General features: G+C 36.6%; 1 protein-coding gene across 3 annotated transcripts in view; it reads left to right on the top strand.

The window, feature by feature from the left end:
• Positions 1–15,445, top strand: part of Ppm1d (protein phosphatase, Mg2+/Mn2+ dependent 1D) — a 42,781-nt gene that overhangs the window by 18,729 nt on the left and 8,607 nt on the right. For 2 of the 3 annotated variants that reach the window (XM_076869592.1, XM_076869591.1), the window contains exons 3-5: positions 457–516; positions 3,338–3,462; positions 11,384–11,574. In XM_076869592.1, the coding sequence (XP_076725707.1) occupies positions 457–516; positions 3,338–3,462; positions 11,384–11,574 (376 nt within the window). The remainder of the gene's footprint in view (positions 1–456; positions 517–3,337; positions 3,463–11,383; positions 11,575–15,445) is intronic. The other variant, XM_076869593.1, reaches the window with a different exon arrangement.

Genomic DNA, 15,445 nt, shown 5'->3' with positions numbered 1-15,445 from the left:
ATAATAGTGAGGTTTGTTACATATCTATATGTGTACAATATCAAAATATAATTTGACCAATATCATTCCCCAGTATTTTCCCTTTCCCTCCTATTTTCCCTCTCCCATCCCTTTCCTCTTCTGAACTCCCTTCCATTTGTTTGTTTGATGCTTTTGTTGTTGTTTGTTTGTTTGTACCAAGGAATCGAACCCAGGGGTACTCAACCCCTGAGCCACATCTCTAGCTCTTTTTATTTTTTATTTTGGAGATAGGGTCTCACTAAATTGCTGAGGGTGGTCTTGAACATGTGATCCTCCTGCCTCAGCTTCTTGAGCTGTTGGGATTATAAGTATGCATCACCATTCCCAGCTGGGAGATCTTAAGACACTTTTTTTACTATTTGATAGACACAAGAACAGATTAAAACATTTATTATCAAGGTTGGTGTGCACTTTTCCTTTTGTTTCTGGGTATAGAATCCAAGGTGCTTTACCGCTGAGCTATATCCCTGGCCTCTTCAGCAGTTGGTATTACAGGTATGGACACCTTCACCTGTCTCCTTTTTAAAATTTTATTTTGTTACAAGGTCTTGCTAAGTTGACCATGCTGGCCTCAAACTTGTGATCCTCCTGCTTCAGCTTTCCAAGTTGCTGGGATTACAGGCATGTGCTGTGTGTGCTTGGCCTAGAATGACCCTTTAATGGAACTGCATATGGGTAGAGAACACGTTGAATAGACCATAACTTTCTCTCTCGCGCTCTCTCTCTCTCTCTTTTTTTTTTTTTTTTTATGAGGGATTGAATCCAGGAGTGCTTGACTACTGAGCTATGGCCCCAACCATTTTTTTTTTTTTTAAGAGAGGGAGAGAGAGAGAGAAAGAGAAATTTTTTAATATTTATTTTTTAGTTTTCAGTGGACATAACATCTTTATTTAATTTTTATGTGGTGCTGAGGATCAAACCCAGCACCCCGCGCATGCCAGGCGAGCGTGCTTCTGCTTGAGCCACATCCCCAGCCCCCATTTTTTGAGTTTTGAGACAGGATTTCATTAAGTGCTTATGGCCTTTCTTAGTTGCTGAGTCTGGCCTTAAATTTGAAATCCTCCTGCCTCATCTTCTTTTGCTGTTGGGATTGCAGGTGTGTGCTGCCTGGCTAAATTTCTTTCTAAGCACAGACCTGGAGTTCCTTAAAAGTATGGAGTTTGACTTGTCTAGCATAGTGGAGCTATAATCTCCGAAGCTCAGGAGGCTGAGGCAGGAGGATCACAAGTCCAAAGTCAGCCTCAGCAACTTAGCAAGGCCCTAAGCAATTCAGTGAGACCCTGTCTCTAGGAAAGGGAAAATACTGGGGAATGATATTGGTCAAGTATAATCATGGGCCATTGTTAGTATAAATTTTATGTGCTAAAGGAATTAGTCTAAACTAGACCATGTGGCCTTGTTTCCTTACAATTGCACTGTCATTTGGGGAATTAGAAAATGGCTTCTGGATATATATTTTCTTAAAATAAGAAATGCTTGTAATTGAGGTAAATAAAGCTCAAGTAGGAGATGGTCTCATCTGTGATGTCCTTTAAGGGTCGTTTCTAAAGATAGTATCCTTGAAGCTGCCATGCAGGCGTACTTTATCCTGCAATGTAAATACACCAATTTTTTAGCTCTAGTTTATTTAATCCTATGAGTATGAAGATCAGTCTAATATCTTGAGACCTTTACTGGTAGTTATGAGAAGTGGGCTTTGCATTTATAAATAGATTTCCTGAAATATTTGGGTTCTGCAATATTTAGGCCTGATCCTTCTTAATCTTTTGAAAAAAACATTTTTAGCTATTAATTCTTTACTTTTTAACTCGAGTTTTTAATGTTATATTTTCTTTTATTTTAATTACATTTTTAAAAAGTTTTTATTTTTTGCTTTATCACTAAAATACCATCTGGACTGTTGGAGAGATGCTCTTTGTGAGCAGGTGTCTTTCTGCAAAAATTGAGCCATTTTATGATAAGTTATTTCCTTACTTCCCTCTATCCCAACCTAGCCAATTGGCCAGTACTCTGTTTTTCTGCCTTCTGTTACTGCTCAGTCAGCTCTCTGCATGTCAGGCTGTTCCTTTTTATGTGCCTTTTAATCATACAGGACAACAGCAGGGAGTGTAATAAAAGTAGCATCATTTCTAACATTGCTTTGTTTTGTTGATACTGAATTTAAAATTTTTATGTTTAATCAGTACCATTATAGATTCTTTTTGCTCCTCAGAAACAGAGAGACCATAATATCTTTGACTATTAAGTATCAAAAGAACTCTTAGTAAATAGCTATATTGAAATGACTTAAGTATTAAGCTTTTCCTTTTAGAGAACAGATTTAGGAAGGAACTATAGGGCTTTATGATGATATACAGGCAGAATATCGACATCCCTTCTCAGTGTAATTCTTCTTTGGTAGAGTCTTAACTCATGTTTCATAGAGTCTTGTGAATGGCCAGTTCACTTAACTCTCTGTTTCCTTTCTGAGGATCAGCACTAAAGAAAGCATAATAACAAAACAATCTTCCTTGATAGTCTAACTCTTGTTTTGATGTTAGATGTTGCTTTCAGAACTGAGAGTTCTCAAAAAGGATGGTAAATGAGTAACTTTTTTGGAATTTCTGTTCTATGTTAACATAATTCTTTTATTTTATTTTTATTTTCATGTGGTGCTGAGGATCAAACCCAGTGCCTCACATGTGCTAGGCAAGTGCTCTACCACCGAACCACAACCCCAGCCCCTGCAGCCATATTTATTTTTTATTTTGAAACAGGCTCTTGCTAAATTGCCTAGGGTCCTGCTAAGTTGCTGAGGTGTGGATCCTGAACTTGTGTTCTTCTTGCCTTCTCAAGTTGCTGGATCACAGGTGTTTACCACCATGCCTGGCTAGAAACTCCTATCTCTCCAATTATTTGAATCTTGCATTTTTCTGGGATGTGATAGTTATCAGTTTTTCTTCACATTCTTTCTTTTTTTTTTTTGTTATTTTTTTAGTTGATCTTGTTTACTTTTTCATTATTTTCCTTCTTTTCTTTATCTCATTTTTCTTTTTTGAGTCTTACTATATATTTTCACTTTTGCTCCACATTATTTCATTTGGTTTTTTTTTCTGGTCTATTTCAATCAGTTCCAAATTTTCCTCATGTAATCTTATCCTATTTTGTCTTTCATCATTGAAGAGCAGCTTTGGCTTATGTGTCTTTGTATCTGAAACAGATAAATCATTATTTTATGAGAATATAATTTTACTTTCATTAGTTATATGACATGTTGAGCTATCTTAGGTGTTATCTTTTAATCATTTAGAGAATTCACGTGAACTTTGTTTTTTAGTGTCATGAACAAGTCTGGGGTGAACCGTGTAGTTTGGAAAAGACCTCGGCTCACTCACAATGGACCTGTTAGAAGGAGCACAGTTATTGACCAGATTCCCTTTCTGGCAGTAGCAAGAGCACTTGGTAAGTAGGACTTACTTTTGGTAAAATCATGTTAGATTTTTACAATATATGATGATAAAATAGAAGGGGACACAGAGCTAATCTAATCTGTTAGTTGGCACATTATGAGGATAGAGATATGATGATGTTAATGATTTAAAACCTGATTGAAGAAAAAGTGAAGGTATATATTTCAATGCTAGTTGTTCTTTAGTCATGAATCATAATCAGTGTTTTGCTACTTCCATCTATACTTAGGGACATATATTATGCCTAGGCTTAATGTTACCCTTAAAACTATTTTTAAATGTCCTTTCCTACTTCAACCCTTAATATTCCTAAGAATCTTCAAGGCTCTTTTTTTCTTTGGCTAGCAAAATAAATTGTCCATGACAAAATAAAATGGTTCTTGTCTAGTCTACTTGGCTTTGGAAGGAAGGCTAGAGCACTATAGCTATTTTAATATCTTGCATTGACTCTGCTAGATGGCTGTAGTTTTAATATCTCTAAGAAAACACCAAATTGTTCCTTCTCTTCTATTTTCTTCTAATAGATATTTGAATACTAACTTGGTGCTAGGCATTATGTTGGGCTTAGAAGGTATAATGCAGATGTACTTCCTGTCCTCATAGAGTAAAGCCATGTAATTGAAGAGATAGGCAATAGGGAAGTAAGCTTATAAGTGAAGTAATTACAGATTAGGAAATATCATGAAAGAAGTAAACAGTGTGCTGTGATAAATAATATTTTAGAGCTGGGGATGTGGCTCAAGCGGTAGCGCGCTGGCCTGGCATGCGTGCGGCCTGGGTTCAATCCTCAGCACCATATACAAACAAAGATGTTGTGTCTGCCGAAAACTAAAAAAATAAATATTAAAAATTCTCTCTCTCTCTCTCTCTCTCTCTCTCTCTCAATAAATAAATAAATAAATAAATAATTTAGAAGGGAAAACTGTTTTAGGGAAAACTGTTTTAGATAGTGTGGTGGAGATGCTACTTTTTAAATTGAGATTTGAAGGATGAAGAAGGAGCTAGTCTTGTGAAGAACCTGTGGAAGAATATTCTAGGCAAGGATCCTGAAATGCAAAATAATTCAGCATGTACTAGGAATGTCAGAAGACTGAAGTTGGTGAAGTGAACATGGTCCATATCATAGTAGAAACTTACATTCTGGTTTCATTGCAGTGGGAAGCATTGTAGGATGTAAGTTAAGGAATAAGAACACCTGATCTGCCTTTTAAAATGACCATCATACCTACCATATACCATTTCTTATTGATCTTTGATGATCAAAGGCATATAGTCCTGTTCTTAATGGAGTCTATATCCTAGTTGGGGGAATAGATAATAAACAAATGAGAAAATCATTCTAAAAGATGTCATCTTTAAAGGAATTAAACAAGTGGTGTGCCAGTAGTTGATGGGAGGGATAGTGGGTATTAGGAGCGATCTACTTTATGAAGGACTGATTAAGGAAACTTTGTTAAGGAGGTGATATTTAAGTAGGATCTCAAGGAGGGAAAGGGGCAAAGGAAAATAGCAAACAGAGCCAAAGCTTTGCCAGGGCACATAGATGGCTAGTGGACATTTGGATTGCAAAGGTGGGGGGTACCCAGTATATATTCTTGCTTCGTTTTAAATAATTTCCTTTTGGGAAATCGTATCTATTGTGCTATGTGAAGTCTTAAATATTCATTTTCAAGGTCTTTTAATAAAATATATAAGAGGAGCATATGATCCTATGTAGACCAATCAGATTCTCTATTCTAGACTATCACATATAGTAAGAACAAAATATTTTAAAGAAATAGGCCAAGTGTAGTGTGGCACATGTCTATAATCTCAGTGACTCAGGAGGCTGAGGCATGAGGATCTCAAGTTTGAGGCCAGCCTTAGCAAGAACCTGTCTCAAAATTTAAAAAAATTTAAAAAGGGCTAGAATATAGCTCAGTGTTAGAGCACCATGGGTTTAACCTCCAGTACTGCAAAAAATAAAAATAAAAGTTTAAAAAATTGGATGTGGTGGTGCATGCCTGTAATTCTAGCTACTTGGGAGGCTGAGGCAGAAGGATTGCTTGAGCCCACAAGCTTAAGACCAGCCTTGGCAACATAGTGGGTCTTCCATTGAAGAAATAGAGGGAGGAGGAAGTGGGGAGTTGGAGACAGAGGGGAAAGGGGAGAAAATAAAAAGAAAGAAAGAAATGCTTTTGTGTATAGCTCAGCAATTTTCTTAGCATACATGAAGCCCTTGTTTGATCCCAAGCATCACACACACACAGACAAGACAAAAATAGGAGAGGAAGTATACTGTGGTGGGATAAAGATGGACTTTAAAGCCAAAATGCCTAGTTTTCCATCTCAGTATTGTTATTTATTGTGCAAACTTGGGCAAATTACTTACAATTTTTAAAATATGTATTTTCTAGTTGTTGATGGACCTTTATTTTATTCATTTATTTATATGTAGTGCTGAGAATCGAACCCAGTGCCTCACATATGCCAGGCAAGTGCTCTACCACTGACTCACAACCCCAGCCCCAAATTACTTACATTTTGTGACATATCTTTTTTGGGGGGCCTAATAAATGGTATTGTCTCCATCTGTTTTGCATTGCTGTGACAGAAGACTGGGTACTTTATAATGAACAGAAGTTTATGGCTCACATTTTGGAGTTTAGGAATTTCAATATCAAGATGCTGGTATCTGGTGAGGTCCTTAATGCCTCATCACATGGAGGAAACAAGATGAGCGAGCAAGAGAAGGCTAAGCTCACCTTTCTAAAGGCATCAATCTCACCAATAAGGGGTGGAACTCCATATCCTAATCTCCTCTTAAAGATCCCACCTCTTCATATAGTGATAGGGCAATTAAAGTTCAAATTAGTTTTGGAGGGGGCACATTCAAACTATAACAAGTATTTGTCTCATACTGTTGTGATTATTGGGTGAAGTAATACATGTGAAGTGTTTTAAGATTGGCACATAGTACTCTATAAATGTTAGTTGTTATTATTATTTATTGAATTGGGTCAGTGACATGATCCAGTTTGTTTTTGACAATCATCTTAGCTATTTCAGGGAGATCAAAGTGGAGGCAAAGATATATCATTCAGAAGCCTATTGTAATACTCTAGGTACTTTATATATTTTATAGATTTTTTTTCAGAACTAGAAGAATAAGTTATTGAGGTCATTCATAGTATAAGCATGTAATACTATTAATCTTCCAGTGTTAGCAAGGAAAAAGAAGGGGAGAAGATGATAATTAGCTGCTGCTTACATTTCAGGTTAGAAGGTAAGTTTGGTTGATTACCATCATTTGTATCATTAGTGAGCATTGAAAATGGGGGCATGACTGGGCATGGTGGCACATGCCTGTAATCCCAGAAACTCAGGAGTCTGAGGCCAGTTTTGGAATTTAGTGAGATGCTGTATCAAAATAAAAAATAAAAGAAAAGGACTGGGATGTAGCTCAGTGGTAAAGCATCCCTGGGTTCAATACTAGAAACAAACAAACAAACAAACAAAACAACAACAAAAAACAGGGCATGAGAGGCAAGGAATTGACCAGAGGGGCTAAGTGCATAGCACATTCTTGTAATCCCAGTGATGTATGAGGCTGAGGCAGGAGAATCTCAAGTTCAAGGCCAGCCTCAGCAATTTAGCAAGGCCTTAAGCAACTTAGCGAGACTTGATCTCAAAAAATAAAAATCAAAGGACTGGGGATAAAACTCAGTGGTAAAGTGTTGCTGGGTTCAATCCCCAGTACCAAATAAATAAATAGATAGTGGGAGGTTTTGTTTCCATTTTGTGGTTTGTGGGGATTGAACCTAGTGCCTTGTACGGAAGGTGCTTTACCACCAAGCTATATCCCCAACCCTTTTAATTCTATTTTGAGATAGGGCCTCACTAAGTTGCTGAGCTGGTCTCAAATTTGAGATCCTCCTGCATCAATCTCCCAGTATCTGGTATTACAGCCATGTGCCATCACGTGTGGCTGAGGGTTTTTTGTTTGTTTGTCTTTAAACAGGGAACTCATTGAACTGAGGGCAGGATCTTACTCTAGGTAAGGTGAACCAAAGTAGATGTCAAGTTATTTTGTCTATGTGTGTGAGTGTGCCAAGCATTTTAAGCAAGTTTTGAAACCCGTAAGTGAATATGTAGAAGACAAATAAGAGGGACTGATAAAGAGGTAGCAGAAAAATCAGCTGGTTTTTCTGGTTCAAATAGTCCTGCTCAGTCCAGTGATACTCTTCTCCAGCCCCAGTAATCTTTACTTACAAAGCACAGATTTACATTATCCAACTGATCTAATTGTTATTTTATTGTGAGTTAAAAATTTGCCTCCATGACTCTTTCAGATATCATCCCTAGTTTTGTATGCTAAAACAAAAACAGAGCAGTGTACTTTATCTGTTGCATGATAGTAATTTACATATTCAAAATTGGTTAACATGTTTCTCTGGTCTTCTAGGTGAAAGTGCTAATTTAAGGTCCTTTATTATACAGTCATGTGCTGCTAAAAGATGGAGATATGTTCTGCAAAATGTAGGCCATGCATGGTGGCGCACACCTGTAATTCCAGTGTCTTGGGAGGCTGAGGCAGGAGTATTACAAGTGCAAAGCCAGCCTCAGCAACTAGTTAAGGCCCTAAGCACCTTAGTGAGGCCCTATCTCAAAATAAAAAATGAGAAGAGCTGAGGATGTGGTTCAGTGGTTAAGTGCCCCTGAGTTCAATCCTTAGACAACACACACACACACACACACACAAAGTGTCCTTAGGTTATTTTATTGTTGTACAAGTGTTAGAGTGTACTTACATAAACTTAGATGGTATAGGTCAGTCACATGATGCATCCTCTTGATGGAATTGAGATGCAATAAACAAGGTATATGAAGCTGTTTCATGGTTAACACAGCAAACTGTCTTATGTTTAACGTTTTTTTTTTTTTTTGGTACTGAGAATTGAACCCAGGGGCATTCTACCATGGCACTACATCCCTAGTCCTTTTTATGTTTTGAGACATAAGTTGCTTAGGTCCTTGCTAAATTGCTGAGAATAGCTTGAACTTGTGATCCTGCTGCCTCATCCTCCTAGGTTACAGGAATTATAGGCATATAGTACCACACCTGGCTAGATTTGTGTTTTAAAGAGATGATTTGGTTGTAGTTTGAGTATGGATTAGAGGAGGCAAAAGTTGTTTAGGAAATTCCATGGAAATCACCTATAGATGAGGGGGTACAGAAATTTTCTGGTTATCCTGTGGACTGCTGGCTGCTAGGTGCCACAGGAACAAGCAAATGAGTGTTCCTTAGAATCAGGACAGGGCCTCCTCTCTTCTGGTGTCTCTTCAGCGCCCTCTAAGGAGTAAAAAGGGGAAATGACCAGCTAGCAGTCAACAACCATGTCTGCCAATGTCTAAATTTCCTTCCTTTAGGACCCAAGGAAATGATATTCTGTGATTCTGTTTTGGTGAGCAAACCTTCACCAAAACTTTTATTTAAAGGCCCATTTCTGACCCCTACTACTTATTTGATCTTAGATAAAGCCATGTAAGTTGGGTTTAGTGGTGCATTCTTGTAATCCCAATAGTTTGGGAGGTTAAGGCAGAAGGATTGTAAGCTTGAGGCCAGTCTCAGCAACTTAGTGAGACCCTGTCTCAAAATAAAAAATTTTAAAAAGACTGGGTAGAGTAACTCAGTGGTGGAGTATCCCCGAGTTCAATCCCAGTACTGCAAAGAAAAGGGGGAAAAAAAAAAAGTGGGGATTCAAGAATCATCCCTAAAATATGGCATGTTTTGGTGAGGAACAAATTGTTTTTGTGTGTGCTCATGGTGCTGGGTATCAAATTTAGCCTTGCTTCCTAGGCAAGTACTCTTACCACTGAGCTACATCCCCATCTTTAGGACAGGAGTTGTCTAATTAAAGGGTCATTCTTTAATATGACTTGAACTCTTTACATCTGTCAATTCCATGAAGGACAAAACCAAACAAAAATAGGGAACTTTTCTGGGTTAAAAACAGCAAAAAATTTGACAATTAAATGTAATGAATGATTCTTCAATAAATCTTGGATATTAAAATTGCATTATTGGAACAACTGGGAAATTTAAACATGGACTTTACCTTATACAATATGGTGTTAGTATTAAATTCTGGAGTATGGTTATGTAGGAGAACATCCACATGTTTAGGAGATACATGCTGAAATATTAGTATTTAGTGGTAAAATATGAAATATAATCTCATGATTCAGCATAAAATTAAAATCATCTTTATCCAGAAAAGACAAGGTTGCATTAAAAAATCCCAAAGAATTTGCTAGGAAACTACTGGAATAAATGAGTCCACTTAAGTTCACATAATCCAAATGCAATATATGCGGTCTGTCATTTGAATGAATCAGAAGTTGGGCCTGGTGGTGCATGCTTATACTCCCTACCTACTCTGGAGGCTGAGTAAGGAAAATCCCAAATTCTAGCCCAGCTTGGGCAATTTAGTAACACTCTGTCTCTTAATAAAAACAAAATTTAAAAGATTGAAGATGTAGCTCAGTGGTAGAATGTTTGCCTAGCATGTGCAAAGGTCTGGTTCAATTCCTAATATCACCAAAAGAAAACCAAATAAACAAACAAAAAAACACCTCTGTAATTTTCTTTTGGGGGCAGGGTACTAGGGCTTGAACCCAGGGGCATTCTGCCGCTGAGCTATATCCGCAGTCTTTTTCATTTTTTAATTTTGAGACAGATTGTTGCTAAATTGCTGAGGCTGGTCTAGAACTTGTGATCTCCCTGCCTTAGTCTCTCCAATTGCTGGAATTACAGGTGTACACCACCAAGCATGGTGAGGTTTTAAAAAATTTGTTCAGAGAGCTCTCTCATCTTAAATACCTTTTACTGGTACCTATTTGCTTTTGAAACTTTTGTTAATTTTATTCCTAGGTGTGTACATTTGGTTCATGTTTTAAATGGAATTGTTTTAAATTCACATTGTCATTGTATATACAGTTGATTTCTATATATAGGCTCATATTTAACAACCTTTCTACATTTTCCTGTTAACTATAATAGTTAATTTCTTTTTGGTGGTCCATGTAAAATTGAAATTATCTATAAATAATGATGGCTCATTGCCTTTTCAATTTACTTATTTTTATCATATTACTGTGCTCAGAAGGAACTCCAGTATAATATTGGAAGAGAAATGATAATACTAGGCAGTTTTCTTTTTTATTCATTTTGAAAGGAATGCTTTCAATAGCCTATGTTTAAGTAAGATGAGCCAAGAACATTGGTGTGGGCATGTAATCCCAGCAGCTAAGGAGGCTGAAGCAGGAGGTCCACAATTTTCAGGCCAGCCTGGGACACCCCCCCCCACCCAAAAAAAAAAGTAAAATATTTGCTGCAGATTTCTGTTTGTGTGTATGTGTGTGGAGGGCAGGGGTGCGGTGAGGTTAGTTAGAGAGAGATTCATAGATGCTGGGGATTGAACCCAGGCCTACCATATATCAGGCAAGCCTTCTACCACTGAGGTAAATCCTCAGTTCCTTCTACAGATTTCCTTCCTCCCTCTTTCTCTCCCTTCCTTCCTTTACTATGGAGAATTGAACCTACATATACTCTACAACTGAGCTATATCCCAGTTCTTTTTTATTTTGGAACAGGGTCTCACTAGATTACAGACACTGGCCTCCAAATTTTAATTCTTCTGCCTCTCTAAGTCACTGTGATTATAGTGTGTGCCACCTCATCATCAGGTTAAGGGAATTTCCTTTTATTCCTGGTTTGCTGGCAAATTTTTAATTATGAGTGGATTTTGATTTTATTAAATGTTTTTCTGTATCTATGGACATGAACATGTACATTTTTTCCTTTAACCTGTTGATCTGATACCATTAGCTTTGAAATAATACTACTTATTTCTTCTGCTTTCTTTCCTCAGGTGATTTGTGGAGCTATGATTTCTTCAGTGGTGAGTTTGTGGTGTCACCTGAACCAGACACAAGTGTCCACACTCTTGATCCTCAGAAGCACAGATATATCATCTTGGGGAGTGATGGACTTTGGAATATGATTCCACCCCAGGATGCCATCTCAATGTGCCAGGACCAGGAGGATAAAAAATACTTGATGGTGAGCAATTACTCAATAATTTTAGTACTTATTTTTTAGGACTGAATATTTTTTATTACAAACAGAATATATAGGCTTGGAATATAGCTCATCAGAGCCTGGCTTCACTCCTTAGCACCCACCCACCCACCCACCCCCCAAAAAACCAAAACAACCCAAACAACTAATAGAATATATAAATATCAATCTTTTCAGATTGTAAGTTCTTTAAGCTATGAGTTGTTTCAATTCATATTGTTTTCTTAAGACTTAATGTGTTACATTGTCAAATATCAAAGAAGATTTAATAATATGAAAATTATTTTATCTAATGGATTATAGATTTGTGGCATGGATAGTGTTAGGGGTTGAATCCTGGGCCTTACACATGCTAGGCAGTGCTATACCACTGGGCATACTCATCAGTTTTTGTTGGTTTGTTTTGAGATAGCATCTGGCCAAGTTGCCCAAGCTGACCTCTTTGAACTTGGGATCCTTCTACCTTAGCCTTCAGAGTAACTGGGATTAAAGGAATGTGCTTCTGTGCCTGTCTAGATTTAGAAATCTTTTTTTTTTTTTTTGTAATTCAGAACTCTTTAATGATCTCAGAGATACTTGCATGACATGACAAAGACAAAAGCCAGTTTTGTAGGCTACCAAACAGTTTCCAGAATGAGTATTGCAGGAAACATCCATATGACAATAATTACAAGTCTATAAGAACTGGGAAATAGAGAAAGACAGGAAACTCGGGGAGACTGTATTTCTGGAAGAGAGTGATATTTGAACAAGTCTTAATGATGGGGTGAATTTTCCAGGTAATAGAACAAGGGAGAAGAAAGAAGCTTACCATGCAAAGAAAATACCATGTATAAAGCCAGAAATAAGAGGTGAATATGACACAGGTTTCAGGTTTCACAAGTAGCTTGGTGTGCCTTGGAAGCAAAAGGAGATGAGGCAAAAAGGTTTGGATTGGTCTGTTATGGACTTAAATGTTTATAGTCAGGCAGTAGAGAGTTATTGGAAAGCTGATTTTATATAGTTTGCTCATTAAACACTTGAAACTAGAGGGTAAACAATAATGGATATGAGCCTATCTGTTACTTACGAAGCACAGGAAGAATATCTAGCTTAATAATACAATCAAACAGGTACAAGTTTGGCATTGAAAAAGAATGGGTGGTAGTAATGATTAGTGAAGGATCCCTAAGAGAAGGTGAATAGTTATATAATCGGATATCCAGCTCTCTTCATATTCTTTTCTTGTTGCTAGTGTAATGAAACTTTTATTAATGGGTATATTAGACTTCCTTTAAGGGGCCAATGTTATATTCCAAATAGGAAAACTTGCAAATTTAATCTAAGGCAACAATGTTTAAAAAAAAAAAGAAAAGAAGAAGAAAGAAAACAGAAGAAATTCATGAGTGATAGAATTGTGATGGAATTTGGGCTTATAAGAAGGAAAAAGTGATAACATCCAACTTTCTGACCCTGGTAGAGGTATTTTTAAGAAGCAGCACATTATTTTACTTGAGGGGAAGTGTATATTTCATATGTGGATGTATTGACTTGGAGGTACCTATGGTTCATCTAGATAGATAGTATCAGTAGACAGTTACTCATATTTGAGAGTGAAGCCTGGAAATAATTAGTGAGTTCAGAAGATCATTGACACTATATGAGATCATTTAGCAAGACTGTAAAGTTGAAAAGGACAAAAAATAAGGGGATCTAAATCTGCAGAATTATAGTGAGCTGAAGCAAAAATGTAGGTATGGTAGTGAAAATAGCTTAATGTGAATTTATTTTTTCACTAATAATGTGGGAAGAGAAACAGGCATACTGAAACAGTGAGTCCTAAGCTAGTGTCTGGAAAGTGATATGCTCTGGGTAATGTAATAGATTCATGTAGTAGAGGTTAATGCTGCCTTTCCTCAATTATGAGGTGCATATTTTTTCACCTTTTGAAATTAGGATAGCATGCATAAGGCCCTGGGTTCGATCCTCAGCACCACATAAAAATAAAAAATAAAAATATTGGGGCTGGGGATGTGGCTCAAGCGGTAGCGCGCTCGACTGGCATGCGTGTGGCCCGGGTTCAATCCTCAGCACCACATACAAACAAAGATAAAAAATAAATATTAAAAATTCTCTCTCTCTCTTAAAAAAATAAAATAAAATAAAGAAATTAGGATGCTTTTGATCTCAGTGATCCAGTCAGAAAGCCATAAAGAAAGAACATCTGGGGCTGCAGCTGTAACTAAGTGGTAGAGCACTTGCCTGGCATGTGTGAGGCACTGGATTTGTTCTCAGCACTGCATGTAAATAAATTAAGGTCCATTGATAACCAAAAAAATATTTAAAAAGTAAAAAAGAGCAGCTTCTTAAAAGAACATCAGGTTAAAGTCTCCAAATAGGAGAATGAAAATAGTAAAGAACAGAAATTAATGATCTAGAGATTCACAAAATTGGGTAGGGGGAGATTGTTCTTTTAAAAAGACAAATGAGGTATGATTGATATTCTTAGAACAAGCAAAAATGCACAAAAAGTTTGAGTGGACATAATTCCACTTATAAATATCTCTAGCCAAGTGTGATGGCACATGCCTGTTAATCTCAGGTACTCTAGAGACCGAGGCAGGAGGATCACAAATTCAAGGCCAGCCTCAGCAACTTAGCAAGATCCTGTTTAAAAATACAAGTAAAAAGGACTGGGGATGTAGCTCAGTGGTAAAGCACCTCTGGCTTCAATCCCCAGTACCAAAAAAGAAAAGAAAAAAAAAAAAAAGATTTAAAAAGAAAACCCCACAATTCTGAAACAACTTTATGCAAATAAATTTGAAAAAAAGAAGAAAAAATTCTTATCTAAAAAAGGGCAAATTAACTCATGAAGGAATTTTTATTAAAGTTTTAATGTATACATCAGTTGTAACCATGAAATCAATTTCATTGGTTTTAAAATGTATCTATCAAAACAGACACTATACAAGTGGCAACAAGCACTTGTAGCATTAGATAAATTCCTGTATTGTAAACAGCTTCAGAAAATATAAGACTGAGAAGACTTATATAAGACTGTAATTTTATTAGTACCTTTATTTTATAACACTAGTAAATCTTGATTATAAACTGGACAAAGAAGGTATAAGAAAGAGGGGAAAAGGTAGTGGTAAAAAAATATGTATATGAAAAAGTCAGACTTGTCTTGGGAATGTAAGGATGGATGGCTGTGTGTGTGTGTGTCTTTTCCAGTGGTGGTGATCTAGCTCAGGGCCTTTCACAAGTGCTGTACCCTGAGCTACACCTCATCTCCAATATTAAAATTTTAAACAAAGTAGCTAAGCGGAGTTATTTGCCATGTGCGTGTGTTGTAGGAATGCATCCAGGATGAATAATCCCAAATGAAGATGATTTCCTTTTTTCCCAAGGAGAAGATGAAGAAAATTCAGCTCTTTATCCTATTGAATATATAAACTTCAGAGATAGAAGACATCCAGATGAATTACTGTACTTTGCATTCAGTTAATTATAAATGAATTTATATAGTGCTAGTAGTGCTCTAATAAATTTATATCATATATAATGTGCATCATAGTATGTTATAGTGCATTAATAGTTTTGAATTTACATTAATTTTTTTATCACATAAAACAATGTACTAATTTTTAAAGTTTTCACATAACAATTTAAGACATTTAGCACTATTTTTGGAACACATTTTCATTTCTATTCTTTGAGACTTAGAAGAAAAAAGTTTTTTTTTCTTTTGGTGCTTGGTATTGAACCCAGGGCCTGGTACATGTTAAATACATGTTGTATCATTGAGCTACATCCCCAGAACTTTTAGTAATTGTTTTGGTTTGTTTGTTGTTTGCAATGATAGGGCTTAAAC

The sequence above is a fragment of the Callospermophilus lateralis genome, chromosome 11 (assembly GCF_048772815.1).
Source record: "Callospermophilus lateralis isolate mCalLat2 chromosome 11, mCalLat2.hap1, whole genome shotgun sequence".
Classification (NCBI taxonomy): domain Eukaryota; kingdom Metazoa; phylum Chordata; class Mammalia; order Rodentia; family Sciuridae; genus Callospermophilus; species Callospermophilus lateralis.
This window is presented reverse-complemented; position numbering and strand designations above follow the sequence as displayed.